Below are 23,314 nucleotides of genomic sequence, written 5' to 3' on the forward strand. Positions count from 1 at the left end.
CAAAACATCACTTCGTGCACTGGTATGTTCACTCCTCTCTATCTTTGAGGTGCAAGGATCAAATCCCACAACCTCTGTCTCAGCAATTTCTTTTTCTTAATTGTAACTGTGTAACAACGGTTAAGCTAACCCAGCTTCCTACTGGTTCAAGTCATTTTCAATTCTTAACTCTCAACCAGACTGAATAGGTAACCTGTTCCAGTCGAACCCGATCAGATAAGCCTGTCTGGTCCAGGTTTAAAAGCCATGTATATGTGTATAAAGCTGAAAACTTAAACTACATTACGTTGAGGAGGATATGGTTTTTTGTAAAGATGAAAAATTTAAACTACAAAACGTATGTTAATATTAGAGCTTCAGAATTTATTTTTCAAAAAAAAAAAAAAAACCTATAGACAATCAATGTAGCTTAGAATGCTGGTTTCACAACATGTTAGTGATGAATGATGATGATGAATGAGGAAAAGAAGCAAATAGCATGACTATTAGAACAGGCTAATATATTTATGAATTCAAGATTGCTAAACATTGATCATGTAAAGAGAGATCCCCTTTCATTATCTAAACCACGCATCCCCTTTCATTATCTAACCAAGTAACTGTCTATTAGTTATTTTAACAACTGTTGTCATTTCCTTTGGGTGTTAACATTATTAGTACCTTTCACCATCCTATCTCAAAAATTTCACCCCTAAGACTAATCTTTGTAGAATATGTAGTGTATTTGTTAGACAATAAAATAATACTTCCAAACTTACATGTGAAAAGCAGTGAAAGAGGGTATGAGAAATTTAACATCACTAACACAAAGTCACACAAACATCAGTTGCAATCCCATTCCCCACCCATCCTATTGCACATGGCGCCCTCATTACTTCTCTTTTCAACATAGTCTTTTGACTTGGTCCCCATGATCATCTCTCAATTTCACATAAACCTTAACCCTACTAAACTTCGATTTAAATCCAAACCCATGCCTAATTCCCACCTTCCAGCCCATGTCTTTTCTTTCATAAATATTTTTATTGATTTCAGTTAACAAAAAAAGATTGATTGATGTTCATAGAATTAAACCACTAAAATTAATTCTAAAAAAAAAGTTGAGAACATAGAATTGCTTTATATGAGCTTGGATATTCAATTTGTTTTAGATTTCATAGTGTCAATTTGTTTCCAATAATTTTATGGCAAGGAACACAAAATTATCTCAATTTTCCAAAATGGGATCAGTGTGGGTGCCACCTTAGAAACATCTCTAAGAATTCAAATTTAAATGTGGACAAATACCTTTGGAAAAACAATTCAAATCAAGAACCTGAAGATGAATTTAAACGAACTACAATAAATCTTGTATGCAATGCTAGAAAAAAAAACATTTTATTATAATTACCTATCTCGCGAATCCCAACCAGATATTGAAGCAGCTTCTGCCAAAGCTACCCTCCACATTTGCACCTTCTCCATTTTATCCCTGAAAACTTCTTCATGCTTAGCAAAGGCTTTAGCATAACTCCCCGTTTGTTTCCTAACTTCAGATGGATCCACATTGTGGAAGATCGGCAGAACCACTTGATTCATTGCTTTCTTGCAGTCAAGGATCTTCACAAGTTCATCCAAACACCATGAGGAAGAAGCATAGTTTTCCGAGAAAACAACAATCGAGAAGCTTGAATCTTCAATTGCTTGAAGAAATGCAGATGAAATTTCTTCACCTCTCCTTTGTTTGTTGTCAATAAAGGTTTTGATGCCCTTTTGATGCAAAGCAGCATGGAGATGATCGGTGAAGTTGTTGCCAGTATCTTCACCTCTGAAACTCAGAAAAACATGATATTGAGGAGAAGAATAAGAGGAAGAATCCTTCATAAAATCCCAAATTTGAGTTTGGCAAGACTTTCCCTTAAGCTTAGCCGTTGAATCCAATTGTCCTCTCAATCTTTTGGGGAGAGGATCTTCATCAGAGCAGCCACTTCCACTAGCATTCATCGCTTCATAGTTTCTTTTGAGTGCAAGATCTTCTTCCTGTATTTCTACCGCATTCAAGTTCTCAGATGGACTGATGTATTGGATAATATCCTTATTGTTTTCTTCCAAATCTTCCTCGTATAGTAGACGAAAGCCACACTTCTCTAACACAAAGTCAGAATCTGAGGAATCCTTAAAATTAACTTCAAATTTAAACAAATCAACATTCTTAGAATTTTCAAAAAGTTCACCAAATTCTGTAAACTTCTGATGACCAATCCACACATGCTCCTTATTTGATCTAAAATCTGGCTGGGGGCTACAATAGATGCTACATTCAAATTCATCAAAAGAGTCGTTCCATCCGTAAAAGCATGATGCAATGCTGGGACAGGTTGAATCTCCAGACTTAAAAATGGCACAGATAGCAACTCCTATTATGATATCACAAGAATTTCCAACTAGCTGGATAGATACCGAGTCCCCAATATTCTGATGACTGAACCATTTTGGAATATTACTTCCAGGAAGGACAATTTCAGAATCAAACCATGTATTGGGAGTCTGCACAAAGAAAACAAGATTTTAGACACACATAAGCACGCACAACGCAGAGAGAGAGAGAGAGAGAGAGAGAGAGAGAAAGAGAGAGAGAGACCTGAAGCTGACTCTGTAGTAATATGTCTGCCAAGTTGTCATTATCTTGATTCTCAACCAATTTCAAGCAATTTGAGAATCTTATATGCCAAGATTTAAGCGTGAACGGATTTGACAGTCTTTCTAATGATGTGCAACCATCTGCAACTAAAAGATCAATATGTGATGGAAGTTGAGGCAATTCTCGGAGTCTTGCACAGCCCTCCAAGTAAAGCTTCCATAACTTGAAAAGTTGACTGATGCTTGAAGGTATGATAGCAAAATTGTTTCCACTGAGATTTAACTCACACAAAGACCATAAGCAGCCAATGTCATTGGGTATTTCCAACAAGTTGCTGTCACTGAGATCTAATTTTGTCAATGAGGAGAAACCTGACAAAGGCGGCAACAGCAAACTAATTGAATTTTGACATTTACTTGGGAAAAACATGGACAAGAAGTGTGAACTCCATGATTCACGCACCGTCTGCTTAAATCCACCAATAAAAAAAACTTCGAGGTTCTTCAAAAGTGCAATGGAGAGAGGTGCCTGCCTAATAGCAGTTCTGTCTGCACACAGCTCTACTAAAGATTTTATATTACCCAATTTTTGTGGCAACCTGTCAAGTTTTGAGCAACCAGAAAGATAGAGTCTTTCAAGAGATTGTAACATACAAATGCTACTTGGAAGACTCCCAAGGTTCTTGCAGTCTCTTAGATCCAACAAAATGAGCTTGTTGAGAACTCCAATGGATGGATGAACCTCCACCAATCTTTTACAGCCTTGAAGAATTAATCTTTCGAGGTTGGGGGCCCCTTCAAAGCTTGGAGTTTTGGTCAGGTGTTGGGAATGACTAAGTTTAAGGAATTTCAATTTTCCAAGAAGCTGTCAAAATTAAAAAATAATAATAATAAAATTAAATTAGAACAGATTATCTTCCATGTACAGAATTTTCAAATTATTCAAGGAAAAAGAATGAATATAAACAAAAATCATACCTTGGAATGATCCCAAAGTCGTTCAATACGACTGTGGCACAAGTTAAGTTCGACAAGGTTCTCTGGATGAAATTCAGGAGGCAAAGATTTCAAGGGAAAAGCATACCAATAGAAACATCTTAATTCACTAGAAAGAAATTCAAAGGCTCCAGAAAGTTGGACTTTACAATCTCTATGTATCTCAAGCTCATTAATCCCCACAAAATCACGTCTAAATATTAACTCTTTTCTAGTGAAGTATTTAAAGCCTTCGGGACAGTGCACATCACAAACTTTGAGAAGTTTCAATTTTTTCATCACTGCAAAGGCTTTTGCGCTGAAGTTCAACTCTTCCAATCCAGACAATTCCAGGACTATGCCTTCAATTACGTCAGACCCCTAACAGAGCGAACATTGAGTTACAAGCACAACAAAGCCTATTAGAATCCTGGAAATTTGCAGATTTTTCTTTGTCAAACATGACCTAAGAGCATGTAGTTTCAAGTTTCAACCAAACCTTAAATTTGAGGAGATTATCATGTAGATGGTCTTACCGATTTGTTCATTAATATGCGAGAAACATCCTCCTGAGACCACAATCTGCTACGCTTTCCAGGATCTTCGTGAGATTCCTGTCGAACAATTTCCCTTCCCATTTCTTGCAACAAATCATGCATTAAAACATTGTTGTCTAAAATAGTTATAAGAGACTTCTGAGCAAGAACACTCAACCCAATACCTGGGTACAAATTGCAACTATCTAGTAGATTTGTAATATACTCTTTGTCATCACCTTTAAAAAAACATGCAATATCTAGGAATAAATCCTTCTCTGTATTGTCCAATCCTTCGTAACTTATTTGAAGTATTTCATGAATTTCTCCATTAGGACTTTCTTTCAGTTTTTTCAACACACTTTCCCATCCTAAAATGCTTCTGCCACGAAGAAAAGAACCTAAAATTTTGAGAGCTAATGGAAGGCCTTGAGCATATTGAATTACTGCTTTTGTGAGTTCTGCATATTGTTCTCGAGGATATTTTTCCCTAAAAGCTTTAGAGCAAAAGAGTTGAATGGCAGCATCAGGATCCAGTTCCTTTGCTTTATACCTTTTTGCCACTCCATGTGCAATTAGCAACTGTTCGTCTCTCGTAGTTATGATTACTCTACTTCCAGAACCAAACCAATTGTGCCTTCCAGCCAATGCTTCTAACTGTTCCAAAGTGTCTACGTCATCAAGAACAATAAGAACTGTTTTGGAACAAAGTCTTTCCTTTATAGCATGGGTTCCTGTACTAGGAGTATCAATATCAACATTCTCTTCCATTAGGATTCTGGAAAGAAGTTTTTCCTGAAGATGAACAAGACCATGTTCTTTTGAACCTTCTCTGACATTTGAAAGAAAGCAAGAACCTTCAAATTCATCTGAAATTTGGTCATAAACAACTTTGGCAATAGTAGTCTTGCCTATGCCACCCATGCCATAGATACCTACAAAATGAATGCCATTTTGCCCAGTACATAACAAAGAATTCATGTGATCTACACGAGATTTAATCCCAAATAGATTCTCAGCATCACTTGGGGATGTACTAATTAGTTCGTTCAATATAGCATTGATAATTTCCTTGATGACGATCGACTCGGACCTAATGAAATGAATGAACAATAGTTAACCAGTAGTTCAAAACAAGCCACTGCAACTCAAAAGCAAAACAAAGGTAAGAAGATTTTCCTCCATTCATCACGAAAGAAACAAAAATACAAGATGGAGTACAAGACATCCCAATCAACAAAAAAATAATTACAAAAGTATTACTTTTGAATCCATTGGGAGGTCAGACAACAAAATTCCCCCAAATATGTTGCCCAAAAAGAAGCAAGAAAAACAACTTTATCCCATAACCAGAATAAAGTACTTTTAGCCCAGCTGCCCAAGGTCATAAATTTTGATTCAACTAAAATTCAAGGCTTCAACTATAGAAACTTCAATGTTGATGTCAATTTTGTTTACAATTTTTTTTTTTTTTAAATTATAGAAATTAGTAGTAAAGCGTGGCTCTTCATGAAAGTTCAGAAAATATAAATATACAAAATTTGATATATTTTTGATAAATAAAGAGAATTTATTGAAAAAGGCATCAGGTGGATGCCGACCCAAGTTACAAAAAATCAACCACCTTGAAGGGTGTCACAAAGATCAAAGATTACATTAAAATCATATACAACATTTCCATTTTGCCAGCTAGTAACTAGTAACTGCCTTTAACCACTGCTCTTTGCTTGTCTGAAGCGCTGAGGTTGAATTACTACACATCTCTTGTTTCTCATCAAAGATTCCAGAATCTTGCAAGGGGAATGACAGACAGAGTTGTCCAATCAAATTCAGAGCCAAATTCCACATCTTCCTAGTCCAAGGGCTATGCAAGAGGATATGCTCAACTGATTCAGCATCAGCCACACAAAGGGGGCATCTACTGGTGATGGGTAGCCCCCTTCCCTACAAGTTGTCCAAAGTTAGGATCTTACAATGAGGTGCCTCCCAAGCAAGGTCTTAAATTTCGATTTCAACTCAAATTTCAAAGCTCCAAAAGTACGTAAATTTCAACGGAAATTTTGATTTCGATTTGAAAAAATAACGAAAATTAGTAGTAAAGCATGGAATTCTTTGTGAAACTTTAGAAATGGTTAAAAAACATAATAATATAAGTTTTAGGACTAATATATTACAAATTAGATACATCTTTGTTTTGTATGAGGTGGAAAAGTTGTAAAATAGTATGTGTATCAAACATATTTGTAATATAATGCACATCAAACATATTTAGTTAATACAAATAAAATTCATAAATAATTTAAATATTATTTCTTATACATATAATGATAATGTAGACATGAATGGCTGAATAAAATGTTACTGTAAGTTTATTTTTTCATATAATTTCAAAAGAACTTGTAATAATCTTTTGTTTCGATAAAATAAATTAAAAGAGAAATTTCACTTCACTCTTAAATCTCTCATTTGAATTTGGATAAAATTTCATTGTATAGTTAAAATTTCGACAAATTTCAAGATTTTGATAAATTTAGGATGATTCGTTGAGATTTCGATGGAAATTATGCAAAATGGAAATCTACTGTCATTTTGATTTCGAGGGTGACGGAAATCGAAAATTTCGATGGAAATTTCGACAATTTCGTGGAAATTTAAGACCATGCTCCCAAGCAAGGAAGGGAACTTTTGTGGGGGCAATTGTCTTCCTGTGTCCAAGGAAAACTAATACTGTTAGATTCCAAAGGACAGAGTTTCTCATAAAAGGATCTAACAGTGAGGTTCACCTTCCTATCTATGGTCCAAACAGGCTGATTTGTGCTATTTTAATGTTGAAAGTCATAAAGATAGCTGAAGTAGTCTGTGAGATGGTGGAGATCCCAATGTTCCACATTTCTAACAAAGGGGATGTTCCAAAAGAGCCCCTGATAACCAGCTCTGATACGATGTTAGATACTATGTTAGATTACCGCTTTACCTAAAAACTTAAGCTATCAGGTTGTGGGCCAACAATATATATTAAGCTTTAACAGTTAATAATGTTATTTTCCTTTTATAAAGTAGGTAATCAGTGTAAGCAAATCATAGGACAAGGAAAAATCTAAAATTATATCACTAGCCTCATAGTTATCTCCATATCCATGGCCTTCATGTATCCTCTCATAACCAATACTGTCTTTTCCAATGCCATTCAAATAGTTCCTAAGTGTCTTTTCAGACATTGGTATCTTGTGTATAATGCTATCCATATCTTCCCAAAATTGTCTTTTCTAGGTTTTTTGCTAAGCCTAGTTGGGAAGCATACGCACTAATGACATTTACTATCTCTAGGACTAGAGTTATTACAATTTTTATGATCCTATCCCCTATTTTAGCTTTCTTCCTACCCATTTCATCTCTTAAAGGAAAATTAAGTTAATTTTCCATCTAATCATTCTATCCACTATCTTAATGCCTTTGTCGTAAGTGTCCCTATATTCCAAGTTACTATCCAATCCTGGTTTCATTTGCTAACTTCTTACCCTCTCCCATCTAGATTGACCCCTATCTACTCCACTATTGTCCAATTCTTGTCGCACCCGAGCGGTATAAGTGCAAAGTGTTGCTTGTAGGGACGCCTCAGTGAATATTTGGTAAGGATTCATGTTATAAATATCTTACAAGTTAGTTGTCAACTGCCTAATGCAACCCTGCTCCTTTATCCAAGCTTAGGACCGGCTGTGTTTAAAAAGATAATTCGTGTTACACAAGCGAAGTACAAGAGTCAATAATCTCATGTTCTTTTTATGCAAACTTAGTTCAAAAAAAAAAAACTAAAAAACCCACACTATCTACCCTAAGCTATCTTAACTAAAAAAAAAGTCTACTAAAATCCTATCCTACATTCAATTCACAATTTTCTAAAGCACACACTAGAACCAGCCCTAAAAACCACACATACAATAACAATGAACTTAAAATCTAAAGCATGCAATTTCGGGTTGTGAAACAAAGCAAAACTAAAATCAAAAATTTGTACAATAGTACTTCTGAAAAATTTTTGTATAATCCAAGAGTTGCAAAAGGTTTTTGTCTTGAGATCCAAAAAAAATAGAAATTAAATGCATATGTTAAGCCTACAAATCAAAAAACACAACTTACTCTACTAACCAGCAATTAAGAACAATTTGGGGAAAAAAATAAAAATAAAAGAGATGGAGAGAGAGAGAGAGAGAGAGAGAGAGAGAAGATCTCACTGGTTGCCAAAACAGAAGCTAAAACAAAACCTCATCACAATGAATAAAATAAATGCTTCAATTGAAACTCCTAGATAACCTTCCCAAGAATACAATTCAAAACCTGGATCCCAAGCAAACAAGTTGTTGGGCTAAAGTACAAAACCCTTTGGGTCAATTTCAAGCAAAGTTGGATGCCCCAATATAATGCCGATGACAGCTGCTGTGAAATACAGCAGGAAGTACCCTTTGACGCTGAAAAATTTAACACAACAAGACAAACGTTTCATGTCAGATGATTTGGACACTTGCAACATAGGTCATATAGTGCACTAGTGAGGAAGAGTGAGTTATTGTGAGGGGCAGTAGAAGGGATAGGGGTAGACCTAAAATAACTTGGAATGGGATAGTGAGTAAGGATTTAATAGCCCTGAATTTGTCGAAAGGAATTGCCCATGATAGTATAAATTGGCAGAAAAGGATTCATGCAGTCGACCCCACCTAGTGAGACTTGAGGCGTGGTTCTGTTGTTGTTTTATAGGAAAAAAGTTCCATGCCAAAATCAATCGATCAAAAAATATGGAAAGCGACGAGGGATTGCAAGAATTCTTCAATCAAAATTCAAGATTTGGCAATTGAATTTGAGGAATCGTTGCTGCAGATGCTTGCTAACGGAGTGCTGAACCGATTAGAGAGAGAGAGAGAGAGAGAGAAAGAGAGAGAGCTAAAAAGTCCCCCAAAATCTTCTTGCTTTTGTGCTTATGGCTTAAGAATTTCAAAAAAAATTCAAAAATGCAAAGCATTCAAGAAGAACCCAAAAAAATCAAGAAACTTGAAATGAAGAATAAGCTTCCACGAACAAGTTAGGATTGGGGAAGTTCGGGGAGATTATTCTTGAGATGTTGCCTGACGATCTAGCACAAGCCTTGAAATCAAGACTTGAAATTCTTACTCTCAAATACAGCCTGTTGGGGGAGGATTGAATCAAATAGGTAGCATGCTCCTTCAAAACCAGAAATAAAAAGAGAATTGAGAAATGGAAACAAAGAAAGAAGAGAAAAAGAAATAAGATAGGAGAAGGAAAGAAGATGATGCAAGCAGAAGAGATAGTGGGATAGACATCAGGAACAAAAATGATAGTTAAAGAAGTGCAGAAGGAGAGAAATAAATTGGGCAGAACCAGAAGCGTAATTGAGAAGGAAAAGGGAAAAAAAAAAAATTTAAGAAGACCGATATTGTAGCAGGATTTAGTCATCCTCCTACAATACACAAAACAATAGAAAGAAAATAGAAACACTGATATTGCAATAAAGCTCTCTAATCTCTTTGTATTTCAACAGGACGCAGAGATGCACTCTTCTAACAAGCCAAAAGCAGGGCACTAAAGTGATGCCAGAAAGAACCCTACTCCAAACAAAATCAAAAGACATAACCTTCCTATTGAAGGTTCTAGAGTCCTACTCTAGCCAAAATGCCAAATACACCCCACCACTGCAAAAGTAGCATGTCATCAAAGAATCTACCCTTCCTTCCCACCACCAAAACCTTAAAACTTCTTAAAGGGAAAACAAACTCTTAAAGAAGAAGAGTGTTGGGGTCCAAGCCATCTCCATCATGGGAGACAAGCCTACCCACTCCATTAATGTTGGGTGGTGCTTTGTCAATAAAAGGGGCAGATGGTCGGGCGGTTTTTTTTTTGTCAACAAAGGCAACATGATTAGCCTGGTCTTTCAACATTGGTTGCTAGAACATGGCCAGCGTGAGGGTGTTGTTCAACAACCCATGTGAATTGTGGGCAGAAGGTCTTTATAAATAGAGGCATTGTGCTCAGGCCAATTACACCAAGAGAGAAGAGATCTCAAGAGAGCAGCAACATAAGGAAGCTGCATATTTTTCTCTGAGCATTATTAAGGGTCTGTTTGTGAGAGGTGTTCCATACCTAGTGAGTGTGGTGTAAAATTGTGAGGGTAATTTTTGGGTTTGGGATTTATTCAGAAATTTTCTTGTACCTCTTGTTTGTTGGGTGTCTCGAATTTTGGGCAAAATTTGGGACTGTTATTTTTGTAAGCCCCTTTATCATAGTGGAATTTTTTGCTCGATGCGCCCTGTGGTTTTTACCTTCTCATTGAAAGGTTTTCCATGTAAAATTGTGGTGTCCTTATTTACTGTTTATTTACCCGTTTTATTTATTTTTCTGAAGTTACCAAATTTTCCTAGTGGGTACCGTGGGTCCCAACAAGTGGTATTAGAGCCAAAGTAGTGGTTTACTATTCAAGAGTACTATTCACGTGAGTTACTATTCACGGTAATTTTCAGAAATGATGACGGTAAAATACGATGTGGAGAAATTTACCGGTGATGATAATTTCTCTACATGGCAAAGGCGGATGAAGGACTTGCTCATCCAGCAAGGCATAAAAAAGGCACTAGACAGTAAAGAAAAGAAACCGAAATCCATGTTAGATGGTGACTTGGTAGCTATGGATGAGAAAGTTGCGAGTGCAATTCGACTGCACCTATCAAATGAAGTCCCCAACAATGTAAATGATGTAGAAAGCGCTAGTGAAATTTGGACTAGATTGGAGCCGCTGTACATGTCAAAAACCATGACAAATAAATTGTACCTAAAGAAACAGTTGTATGCACTCCAGCTGAGCGAAGGTACAAATTTTTTGTCATATTTGAATGTATTTAATGGTTTAATTGCGTAGCTAGGAAACCTCGGTGTTAAAGTAGACAAGGAAGATAAAGTTGTGCTATTGCTAAACTCCTTGCCATCTTCTAACGATAATTTGGCGACAACAATTTTACATGGAGGAGATACCATCAAATTGAACGATGTGACATCTGCGCTTTTGTTAAACATGAGAATGAAAAAGCCAGATAGTCACGGACAAGCTCTTGTCACTGAGGACAGAGGAAGGAGTAAAAATAGGAGTTTCAATAGTCGCAACAAGTCCAAAGGTCGCGATAAGTCCAAATCATATAGATCTAAGTCCATAAGTAAAATCAGATGTTACAACTGTGGCCAATTAGGTCACATAAAAAGGTATTGCCAGAACCCAAAGAAAGAACAAGGAGAAAATAGCAACCAGGGGTAGGACAATGACAGAAATACCACTGCTGCAGCAGAACACAAGGAAATTGTGGTGCTCTACTCCACAGACAAGGAAGAGTGTTTGCATGTGGCGAGCCCAGAATCAGAGTGGGTAGTTGACACAGCGGCGTCCTATCATGCTACTCCTACGAAAGAATTCTACAATACTTACAAATCTGGAGACTTTGGCACGGTATGAATGGGCAATACCAGCTACTCAAAGATCGTAGGGATCGGTGACATCTGTATAAAGACAAATGTAGGTTGCATGTTAACACTGAAGGAGGTATGCCATGTTCCTAATTTAAGAATGAATTTAATTTTAGGAATTGCCTTAGATCAAGAAGGCTATGAAAGTCACTTCGGCAGCCCCAAGTGGAAACTTACCAAGGGATCGTTGGTAATTGCAAAAGGAAAAGCTTGTTGCACACTCTACAAAACAAACGTTGAGCCATGTAAGCAAGGATTGAATGCAGCTGAGGATAATGCCTCACCAAACCTGTGGCACAGGAGGTTAGCCCATATCAGCGAGAAAGGGTTGCAAATTATGGTGAAGAAATCGTTGATTCAAAGTTTTGAAGGTAAAACTATAAATCCCTATGATTATTGTTTATATAGCAAATAACACAGAGTCTCGTTTCATAAGTCTTCTAATAAAAAGGCTCAGATATTAGATATGATATATTCTGATGTTTGTGGTGACTTTGAGACAAAGACTTAGGGAGGTCACAAATATTTTGTTACATTTATTGATCATGCTTCACGAAAGTTGTGGGTTTATTTTCTGAAATCAAAAGACCAGGTGTTCTAGTTTTTCCAAAAATTCCATGCCATGGTGGAAAGAGAAATAGGTAGAAAGCTCAAATGCCTCCGAACAGACAATGGAGGGGAGTATACTTCAAGAGAATTTCAAAGTTATTGTTCACACCATGGAATTCGGCATAAGAAGACAGTTCATGGTACCCCACAACATAATGGTGTGGCGGAGAGAATGAATCGCACCATTGTAGAGAGGGTCAGATGCATGCTTAAAATGGCTAAACTACCTAAGTCATTTTGGGATGAAGCAGTTCGCACGACCTCTTATGTCATTAACAGAATTCCGTCGGCAGCTTTGGATTTTGGCATCCCAGAGGAAAGTTGGTCAGGAAAAGACATCTCGTATTCTCATATGAAGGTGTTCGGGTGTAAAGCATTTATGCACGTACCCAAGGAAAAGAAAACCAAGCTTGATGATAAGACAGTGCCATGCATATTCATCGGGTATGGCGATGAAGAATTTGGCTACAGATTATGGGACCCAAAAAAGAAGAAGATCATCAGAAGCAGAGATGTGGTGTTCCGTGAAACTGAGTTTGGAACACACAATGATGAGTATAAAGATGATATTGTAACTGACTATTTAACACGTCCTTCTCTTTCTAATAATGACACAAGTGAAGAAGATATGCAAAGACAAAGTGACAATGACACATCAGGCAATGATGAGCAGGGGGAGCAACCCACCCCTGTAGAGATCGCTCAATCGCAACTAAGGCGATCGGAAAGAGAAAGAAAACAATCAACAAGATATCCTACTTCTAAGTACATCCTCATTTTTTATGAGGGGTAGCCAGAGAATTTGCAGGAAGTACTAACTCATCCTAATAAAAATTGTTGGTTACAAGCCATGAAAGAAGAAATGAACTCTTTGCAGAAAAATGACACATACGAGTTAGTTAACCTTCCTAAAGACAAGAAGGGCTTGAAGTGTAAATGGGTTTTCAAGCTCAAAAGAGATAATAATGACAAGCTAGAGAAACACAAAGCTTGGTTAGTGGTAAAAGGCTTTCGACAAAAGAAAGGTATTGATTTTGATGAAATTTTCTCTCCTATGGTTAAAATGACATCTATTCGAGGTATTCTCAGTTTAGCAGCTAGCATGGATCTTGAGCTTGAGCAATTAGATGTAAAGACTCCTTACCTTCATTGTGATTTGGAGGAAGAAATTTATATGGAGCAACCTGAAGGTTTTGAGGTAAAAAGAAAACAACACATGGTATGTAAATTGAAGAAGAGTCTCTATGGATTAAAGTAGACGTCAAGGCAATGGTACAAGAAATTTGACTCATTCATGAATGATCATGGCTATAAGAGAACTCTGACAAATCCATGTGTTTACTTTAAGAGATTCTCTGCTAACAACTTCATAATATTATTGTTGTATGTTGATGATATGCTGATTGTAGGATAGGATGCTCAATTGATTAGAAAATTAAAGGGAGAGATGTCCAAAGCATTTGACATGAAAGATCTCGGATCAGCACAATAAATTTTGGGGATGAAAATTGTTCGTGACAGGAAGAAAAGAAAGTTGTGGCTGTCACAGGAAAAGTATGTTGAACGGGTGCTTAAGCGATTCAACATGAAGAATGCTAAGCCCGTTAGTACCGCTCTTGCTAGTCCTATGAAGTTAAGCAAGAAGACATGTCCTACTACTAGAGAAGAAATGAGAAGAAATGGAAGTTGTTCCATACTCCTCAGCGGTCGGAAGTTTGATGTATGCAATGGTCTGCACTAGAATAGATATTGCTTACGCAGTGGGCATTGTAAGAAGATTTTTTGATAATCCAGGAAAATAACACTAGGAAGTAGTGAAGTGGATCCTGATGCACTTGAAGGGAAGTTCAAAATTGTGCTTATGTTTTGGAGGTTCTAATTCATTTTTAGAAAGCTTTACTAATTCTGATCTGGCAAGTGATCTTGATCACATAAGACCCACGTCTGGATACTTGTTTACTTTTGCAGGGGAAGCTATATAATGGCAATCCAGACTACAGAAGTGTGTCACTTTGTCTACGACAGAAGTAGAGTATATTGCTGCCATAGAACTTAGAAAGGAGATGATATGGCTAAAAAAATTTCTCCAAGAGTTGGGAATAAAGCAAAGTGAATATGTTATCTATTGTGATAGTCAGAGTGCAATAGATCTGAGCAAGAACTCCATGTACCATTCAAGAACGAAGCACAGTGACGTGAGGTATCATTGGATACGCGAAAAGGTGGAAGAAAAATCCTTACAGATTAAAAAGATTTCCACAAATAGGAACCCTTCAAATATGATGACAAAAATAATACCCCGGGACAAGTTTGAATTATGCGTAACGCTGGCTAGTATGAGCTTCTGCTAGGAGTCCATGTGACGTCCTCTTTTAGTTGATGGACCTGGAGGGGGAGATTTGTTGGGGTTCAGGCCATCTCCATCATGGGAGACAAACCTACCCTCTCCATTAATGTTGGGTAGTGCTTTGACAATAAAAGGGGCAGATGGTTAGGCAGTTTTTTTTTTGGTCAACAAAGGCAGCATGATTAGCCTGGTTTTTCAACAATGGTTGCTGGCGCATGGCCAGCGTGAGGGTGTTGTTCAACAACCTATGTGAATTGCAGGCAAAAGGTCTCTATAAATAGAGGCATTGTGCTCAAGCCAATTACACCAAGAAAGAAAAGATCTCAAGAGAGCAGCAACACAAGGAAGTTGCATATTTTTCTTTGAGCACTATAAGGGGTCTGTTCGTGAGAGTTGTTCCATACCTTGTGAGAGTGGTGTAAAATTGTGAGGGAAATTTTTGGGTTTGGGATTTATCCAGAAATTTTCTTGTATCTCTTGGTTTTGTTGGGTGTCTCAAATTTTGAGCAAAATTTGGGACTGCTATTTTTGTAAGCCCCTTTATCATAGTGGAATTTTTTTCTCGGTGCACCCCGTGGTCTTTACCTTCTCATCAAAGGGTTTTCCACGTAAAATTTTGGTGTCCTTCTTTACTGTTTCTTTACCCGCTTTATTTATTTTTCTAAAGTTACCAACACCTAATGCTCCCCAAAAATGCCAAAACACATGACCTAAATATGTTGGTATAATGACCAATGCAAAGAAAAATGTGCATTTGACCCTCCACTTTAGAACACACACAACTGGGGAAAAGGGAGCCTCTCCTGTTGAGCTATTAGTGATGTCCAAATGAGTTATATTCAAAGACAGGGGTGTTTGGAGCCTATTGCATGGTTCCAGAAAAAGCTTATTGGTTGGAAGTTCAATAGCTCTCAAAGGTCATAAGCACCCTTAATAAGAGTGTACTCTCAAATGTCCCAATGTTCTTGATGTTGCTCCTTCTACCAAAAGGCTTTAAGACATTCAAAAAGGATTCATATGGAGCTCCATGAAGGAAGAATTCATATATCATTTGGTTAACTAGGGAGATCAAGCAACCGAATAAATTGGGTGGATTGGAGCTTAACTCTCTTAACTTAATTAAAAAATCTATCCTCTGTAAATAGCTTCCGAGGTTCCTGCTTAAGAGCAAGCATCTTTGGAGAAAGGTCATTTTGGCAAAATATGGCACCAATCATAATGGGTGGGCCTCTAAGGAATTAAAGAATTTGTATGAAATTGGTGTTTGGAAATCGATAAAAAGGGCAATATCACCAAATATGTGCCCTTTGTTATAATAGTGGGAGACTTGACTTGTTTATGTTTGATCTTAGACTATCCTTTTTTCATGGAGTATATGGAATATGTTAAGAGCTTTTGGTGACGATTGGGTTTGTTGTTCTTTGGATGAACTTTGTAGCGTTCATTTTAGTGCTTTTGAGAAGTAAGGTAGGAAGTCTCCTTGGAGGCATACAATTTTTGCAATTATTTGGTGTGTTAGGTTGGAGAGAAATGGTAGAATTTTTTAGGATATTGCTATTTCCCTCTACATTTTTTTGGAGTAAAGTAGTTTTTCTTGCATCATTTTAGTGCTCCACAATGGGCTTTTTTTTTTTCCTTCACTAGCCATCTCTTTAACCAATATGCAGTGAGACAGGAATGAATTTCTTCTTTACCACAGCCCATAACAAAAACACTTCATTGAGCCAGAAAAATGCTCTTTCAGACAATGGAGTGACCTGGAGCATCGCTTTTGAGAGAGATAGTAAGCATTGGAACCTGGGAGGAACCTATGTTGATTTTTTTTTTTTACCAATGAAGAATAAAGGTGTGCATGATATCAAGATAAACCTGAGTGGAAGACAAGCAAATGGTTCTTACAACATCAGCACATTCTATAAGGAGTTGTCGACATTTTTTTTTTTTTTGGCTAAGCCAGTTGGAACAATGCTGTCCACACTAAATTTCTCATGAAAGGCTGTTTGCCAATTAGTGGCAACAACCAAAGTTGCTTTTTATTGTGGGAAGCTTCTCCAGGCAAAGTTTTAACTACCAGTAATCGCCAAAAACAAAAAATGGAAAATCCTGGTAGATGTTTTTGAGCCAAAACAGCAGTTGAGTCTTTTAATCACATATTACTGCACTACTGCATCGCTCTTGGAAGAAAACGTGTGGAACTTGGCACTTTCTAAGCTTTTACAACCATTGGCTACACCTGGGACTGTGCAGAGTGAGCTCTAGGCTTGAAGAGAGGTCTAATTCAGGTGCAGGAAGAAAAGGCTTTGGTGATTATCTACCTCCCCATTTTCTGGATCGTTGCAAGGAGAGAAATGAAAGAGCCTTTGAAGGAAAAGATAGGTCTCTTAACCTCCACAAAGTTTGATGGCCTAGAGCTTTAACAAGTTGGTTTAATGGTTTGTATATTTTGGATATACACAGAGTCTAAGATTATCTGGAAAAGAAGAGGCTTTGGCATTTATCCCCTTCACCATTTTTGGGTCGTTTGAACTGAGAAATAGAAGAGCCTTTGAATGAAAAGATAGGCCTCCTACTCTCCTCAAGATAGATGGTGAAAGCTAATGTCCAAGTACATAGAATTATGAAAGGAGATGACTACCTCCTAATTAAATGGTTCGGAATTTGTTTTTAATCAGCAAAAATGGTGAAGTTATTAACAGGCATCAAAGGGGTGCCACCCAAGCACCAAAAAAAAAAACGAAAAGAAGTTTATCGCGTAATCGGAGAGCTAGATTTCCAAAAAAGAAAATGCATATCCAAAATATACAAATCATTAATCAATTTATTAAAACTCTAAATCTAATAAAATCCAAAACAAAAAAAAAAAAACAAAAAAAAAAGTGAGTTCTGCAATTGATCCTTGAGTGCTGTTACACCATCATAATTTGGTTTTGCTATAGTTAGGCATATGCAAATATGACAAGTTTATAAATCAAAAGCGAAATTTGAAATTAAAGGCTGTTTAACCAACGAATTCTACCTTTAAATATAAAAGTAGCACTTAGAATATGAGTTCTTTGCATAAGAGCCATATCGTGTGCCCTGATATCTCATGTTACTCAGCTGAATGGAAGAATTAATCCAGACAAGGTGGTGACTGATCCATGGATGGAATATTTGAGCAAAAGAATGAAAAACTCATAAAGATCAAAAGCAACATTATATTACTTAAAATCATTACTTCATAAGTTATAGTTCATTTTATGAATAAAATTGGAGCTAATTTTTAGAACATTTTCTGACATTTTACAGTTTCTCAAAAATTAGTAGTCTAGGTACAGGTCGCAACCTTAAGTCATTTTGAGAACTATTAGAGATAATATATGTCTTTTAGTATTATTATTATTGAGTGTGTTTAGTATGTTAATTAATGAGAGTTGGTAAGAATATTATTTTCATTAGAATGTATTTAATTTGTGTTATAAATAGAGGGAGAGACCTACCTTATAGTTGGATCATTCATTTTAATCAAATCTTAACATGGTATCAAAGCAAGATCCTACCTAAACACTATTTCCCTCAGTCGTCGCCAGAAAACACCATTCCTGCAGTTGTTCTTCCTAGACCCACCTCCATCCCATATTAAATCACAAAACCAACCATACATCCATAGTCAGACTCACCCCCTCCCCCCCCCCCCCCCCCCCCCCCCCCCCCCAAAAAACAACCCACCCCACAGCATCACATCGCTAGAGGGCACTCCACTCACCCCCACACACCAGACAAATGCTAGCAGGGCCGAACCCATGCACCAGCACGTGAGTGAAGTTCTGACCACTTCTTTCTTTTTCTTTTCTTTTTTTCTTCTGCCGTGCTCTGATTCCTTCTCTAGACAATGTCATCAAGCTGTTAGGCCAGTTTTTTGCTCAAAAATTCAACCTTTATGGACCATGCACTCGTGGTATTCTGTTAATTTCTATTCAGGGTTTGTGAAAACTTCCTTGCGGGTTTTTTGGAGCTGTTGCAGCATTCGTACGTTCAGTTGTGATGCTGTGGCAAGTGCTATATCCATTGGTGAGTTGTTCACCTCGTCTGTGGTTGCTCAGTGCTTCACATGGTTTGTGATCGTTCCGATTATTGATTGTTCTTCTTGTTTGTGGTGTGGTTGCTGATTTGTGAGTGCTGTGGCACTGCTATATCCGTTGGTGAGTTGTTCACCTCATCCTTCGTTGTGTCAAGGCTTCACATAGTTTGTGATTGTCTCGATTAGTTTTGAGAGTTCTTCTTGTTTTTGGTGTAATTTCTGATTTTTGAGTGCTGGGATAAAATCTATGAATCCCAAAAATTTGTTTCCTACATTGCTGCCGCAAATAATGACTCGAAAGTTGGATGAAAAGAACCATGTTCAATGGTCTAAAGCTGTTTGAATTTATTTAGCAGGATTAGGGAAATCTGACCACTTGCTCCAATCTGATTCTTCTAATGAGATGTGAAAAGACATGTGAGTTCAAGAAGATGCCTCGATCGTTTCCGTTTTATGGAATTCGATGGAGCCACAGATTGCACAAACGTGTATGCATCTAGATACGTGCAAGGACATTTGGGATTGTGTCAAACTTCTATGCTCCAGTAACATTACACTTATGTATGATTTATCCCACGAGTGATTTCAGTTACAGCAAGGAGATAGGAGCATTGTGGATTATTGTGGAGAAATGAAGCGTATTCATGAGGAGCTTAACATCATGCAACCTATAACTGCCAATGTTCGTCAGATGCAGAAGCAGAGGGAGCAGATGACAATTCTTTGTGTTCTAGCAGGCTTAAGACCCAAGTTTAGGCAATTCGGTCCCAAATACTCAGCAGTGCCGAGCTACCATCATTTTCTGATGCTTATCCTTGTGTCCTTCGTGCTTCCTTCAGCACACATTCTCTTGCTCTTGCATCTGGCTCTGAGAGGACAGCCTTTGCTACAAAGAATGATTCTAGTTCTCTTCCAAACAATCGCAAAAGTTATCACAGTAGTTCGAGTAGTCACAGTGGTAAAGATGGACGAGGCAGAGGTACTCCTCACAAGTGCACTCATTTTGGATGGAATAATTATACTATTGAAAAGTGTTGGGATCTTCACAGCAGACCTTCACGTGTTGCCAATGCAGCCACCATTGACTTCACCCCTTTGAGAGTAGCCAATGCAGCCACCACCGACTCCTCACCTTTGGGGCCAAGTGGGGGCCAACGTACTATCTCTATGTCAGAGGAAGAGTATTCCAAGTTCCAGCAATATCAAGCATCACAACAAGCTTCTCTTCCCATTGCATCTTTTGCCCAAATAGGTAATCACACAGTATGCTTGTCATCCAGTGCTTCTCGTCCTAGTACTTGGGTAATAAACTCCAGTACCACTGATCATATCATAGGTACACGTAGCTTTTTCACCACTCTTCAATGCCCGGCAAATTTACCTTGTGCTACTCTTGCAGATTGATCCACTGCTGCATTCAAGGGAATTGGGACTGTAAATCCCACTTCTTCTATTTCTCTTCCTTTGGTTTTATATATTCCCAAATTTCCTTTCAATTTTATGTCCACTAGAAAAATTACTAAATCCACGAATTGTTTAGTGACATTCTTCCCTGATTTTGTGGTTATTCAGGATTTGAAGACAAGGAAGAAGACTGGCAAAGGGCGTCAAGCTGGCAGACTCTATCACTTTGAGCCGCAATCTCCTTCTTCCTGCACTATTACTGCCACAACTTTCCAAATTCATTGTCAGCTCCATTATCCTTCATTGGAAAAGTTAAAATGTCTTGTTCCTACTTGGAAATCTGTGTCGAGTCTCAATTGTGAGTCTTGTCAGTTTGAAAAGCACCACCATGTTTCTTTCGCTTCCCAGGGCAATAAAGGGGTTGCAAGTCCTTTTATGTTAGTTCATTCAGACGCTTGGGTTCCTAGTAGGTTTGTGTCAAAGTTGGGTTTCCCGTACTTCGTAAACTTTGTGAATAATTATTCAAGAATGACTTGGCTATATTTAATAAAAGATCATTCTGAGTTATTTCATGTATTTTGCACCTTTTGTTCTGAAATAAAGACTTAATTTGATTTTCCAGTTCAAATACTTCAAAGTGATAATGCTAAAGATTTTTTCAATGCACAATTCACTACTAATATGATTCAGTGTGGTATTGTTCATCAATCATCCTATGCCCACAAAATGGGGTTGCAAAGCGGAAAAATAGACATATTCTTGAAATCACTCGCAATTTACTTTATCAAATGCATGTACCTAAAGTGTTTTGGAGCGATGTTGTATTTACTGCTTGTTATTTGGTCAACAAAATGTCATCCTCTATTCTTAGTGGTAAAATTCCCTACTTCATTCTCCTTCCTAATTCACCTTTATTTTTTCTTCCTCCTCATATATTTGGGTGTGTGTCCTTTGTTCATCAACTAACTCCTAGCGAGGATAAGTTGGATCCTCGCGCAATAAAATGTGTCTTTTTGGGCTACTTATGTACTCAAAAAGGATATCATTGCTACAATCATGTGTTGCATCGCTTCTTGGTTTCTATCGATATTACCTTCTTTGAGTCTACACCTTACTACACCTAGTCACTAAGTGCTTCTAAGCTCAATGAGTCTCTTCCTTTGCCTAATCTTTCAGATTCTACGTTGTTGTCCTTGCCCAACCAACCATTTGAGTCTCCATATAGTTCAAGTCCTTTTCATGGCCTTGATCATCCTAATTTGCAGGTGTAATCACGACAGTGATTCCAAGGAAGAGTCCCCTCTAGCTTCTACTACCATGCGTTTGGTTTCCTCGTCTAGTGATCATACTTCCCATTATGTTGATCCTCTTATTGTTGTTCAGAAAGGTACACGCACATATACTCAACACCCCATTTCCAACTACGTTTCTTATGAATCCTTATGAAGGGGAGCTTAGACGCAACAGTAAGGTTGTCACTGTATGACCCGGAGGTCATAGGTTTCGAGGCGTGGAAACAGCCTTTTGCAAAAATGCAAGGTAAGGCTGCGTACTATAGACCATTGTGATCCACCTCCTTCCCTGGACCCCGCATAAACGGGAGCTTTGTTCACCGAGCTGCCCTCTCTCCTTTTTTTCTTTTTTTCTTTTTTTTTTTCATTACTTATTATCACCCTTTTATTATTGTTTTGTCACTGCTCTATCTTCTACTACCCTCTCTAAATCTGTTTCGGAAGCCTTAGCCCATTCAGGGTAAAGGGATGCTATGGTGGAAGAGATGAATGCTTTACATGACAATGGTACTTGGAACTTGGTACCTCTTCCTCCTAACAAGTTTGTGGTTAGTTGTCCCTGGGTTTACACTCTGAAAGTCAACCCTGATGGTCCTGTGGCTTGTCTAAATGTCCGTCTTGTTGCTAAGGGATACACTCAGGTGTATGGTCTAGATTATTCTGATACTTTTTCTATAGTTGCCAAACTTACATCAAAACATTTGTGCATCTCCTTGGCTACTACTTGTCACTAGCCTTTAAATCAGCTAGATGTGAAAAATGTCTTCTTGCATAGTGACCTTAAGGAGGAGGTTTATATGGAGCAACCACCTGGGTTTGTTGCTCAAGGGGAGTTAGGCTTAGTGTGTCGGCCCAAGAAAGCTTTATATGGTTTAAAACAGTCTCCCAGAGCATGGTTTGGTTGTTTCAATGTTGTAGTACTAGAATTTGGTCTTCGGCGGTGTGCTATGGATCATTCTATGTTTTATCATCAGACTTCATCAGATAGGATCCTTCTTTTTGTTGTCTATGTGGATGATATTATCATTACAAGTGATGATGATATAGGTATTAAGTGTTTCAAAAATTTTCTACAGGCTAAATTTCAAACCAAAGATTTGGGACCGTTTAAATACTTCTTGGGTATAGAAGTATCTAGATCTCGTATCGGAACTATTGTGTCACAAAGGAAGTATATTCTTGATCTGTTGGATAAAATTGGCTTGTTGGGATCTAAACCGGTTTATACACCCATGGATCCTATAGCAAGTTAATGTCAAATATGGGTGATTTTCTACCTAATATTGGACAATATCGGAGACTTGTTGGAAAGTTGAATTATCTCACAGTTACTCAACTGAATATATCTTTTGCAACAAGTGTTGTGAGTCAATTTCTAGATTCTCCATGGAAAAGTCATTGGGACGCAGTAATTCGCATCTTATGATATCTCAAAGGTGCGCCTGAGAGAGGTCATTTTACATTGTGACAAGGTCACACTTATATCCATGGATATATAGATGCAGATTGGGTTGGATCACCTTCCGATTGGAAATCTACCACCGGGTTCTGTATCTTGGTTGGTGGTAATTTGGTTTCATGCGAAAGAAAGAAACAAATGCGGTAGCAAGGTCAAGTGCTGAACCAGAATATATAGCTATGGCTCACACTACCTATGAAGTGTGATGTGTGATAATCAAGTTGCACTTCATATTACCTTCAACCCGGTCTTTCATGAGCAAATGAAGCACATTGAAGTTGATTGCCCTTTGTTCGGGAGAAACTTGTGCAAAAGCTCATTACAATCGCCTATGTGAAGTCATACACGCAGCTTGTTGATTTGTTTATCAAAACGTTGAGAGGTGCTCGTGTTAAATACATTTGTAACAAGCTAGGAGCTTATGAGATGTAATTTTAGTAATGGAAGGAGGAATATCAGAGACAAAGTTAAACTTGATAATGAAGAAATAAATAG

The 23,314-nt window shown here is 37.6% G+C and overlaps 1 protein-coding gene across 1 annotated transcript in view; it reads right to left on the reverse strand.

Moving 5' to 3' along the window:
• Positions 1–23,314, reverse strand: part of LOC131161287 (TMV resistance protein N-like) — a 38,809-nt gene that overhangs the window by 12,111 nt on the left and 3,384 nt on the right. The window contains exons 3-6 of the mRNA XM_058116936.1: positions 4,131–5,223; positions 3,598–3,975; positions 2,621–3,484; positions 1,391–2,526 (exon numbers count right to left, since the gene is read on the reverse strand). Coding sequence (XP_057972919.1) covers positions 1,391–2,526; positions 2,621–3,484; positions 3,598–3,975; positions 4,131–5,223 — 3,471 coding nt within the window. The remainder of the gene's footprint in view (positions 1–1,390; positions 2,527–2,620; positions 3,485–3,597; positions 3,976–4,130; positions 5,224–23,314) is intronic.

Source organism: Malania oleifera, chromosome 8 (assembly GCF_029873635.1).
Source record: "Malania oleifera isolate guangnan ecotype guangnan chromosome 8, ASM2987363v1, whole genome shotgun sequence".
Lineage (NCBI taxonomy): Eukaryota > Viridiplantae > Streptophyta > Magnoliopsida > Santalales > Ximeniaceae > Malania > Malania oleifera.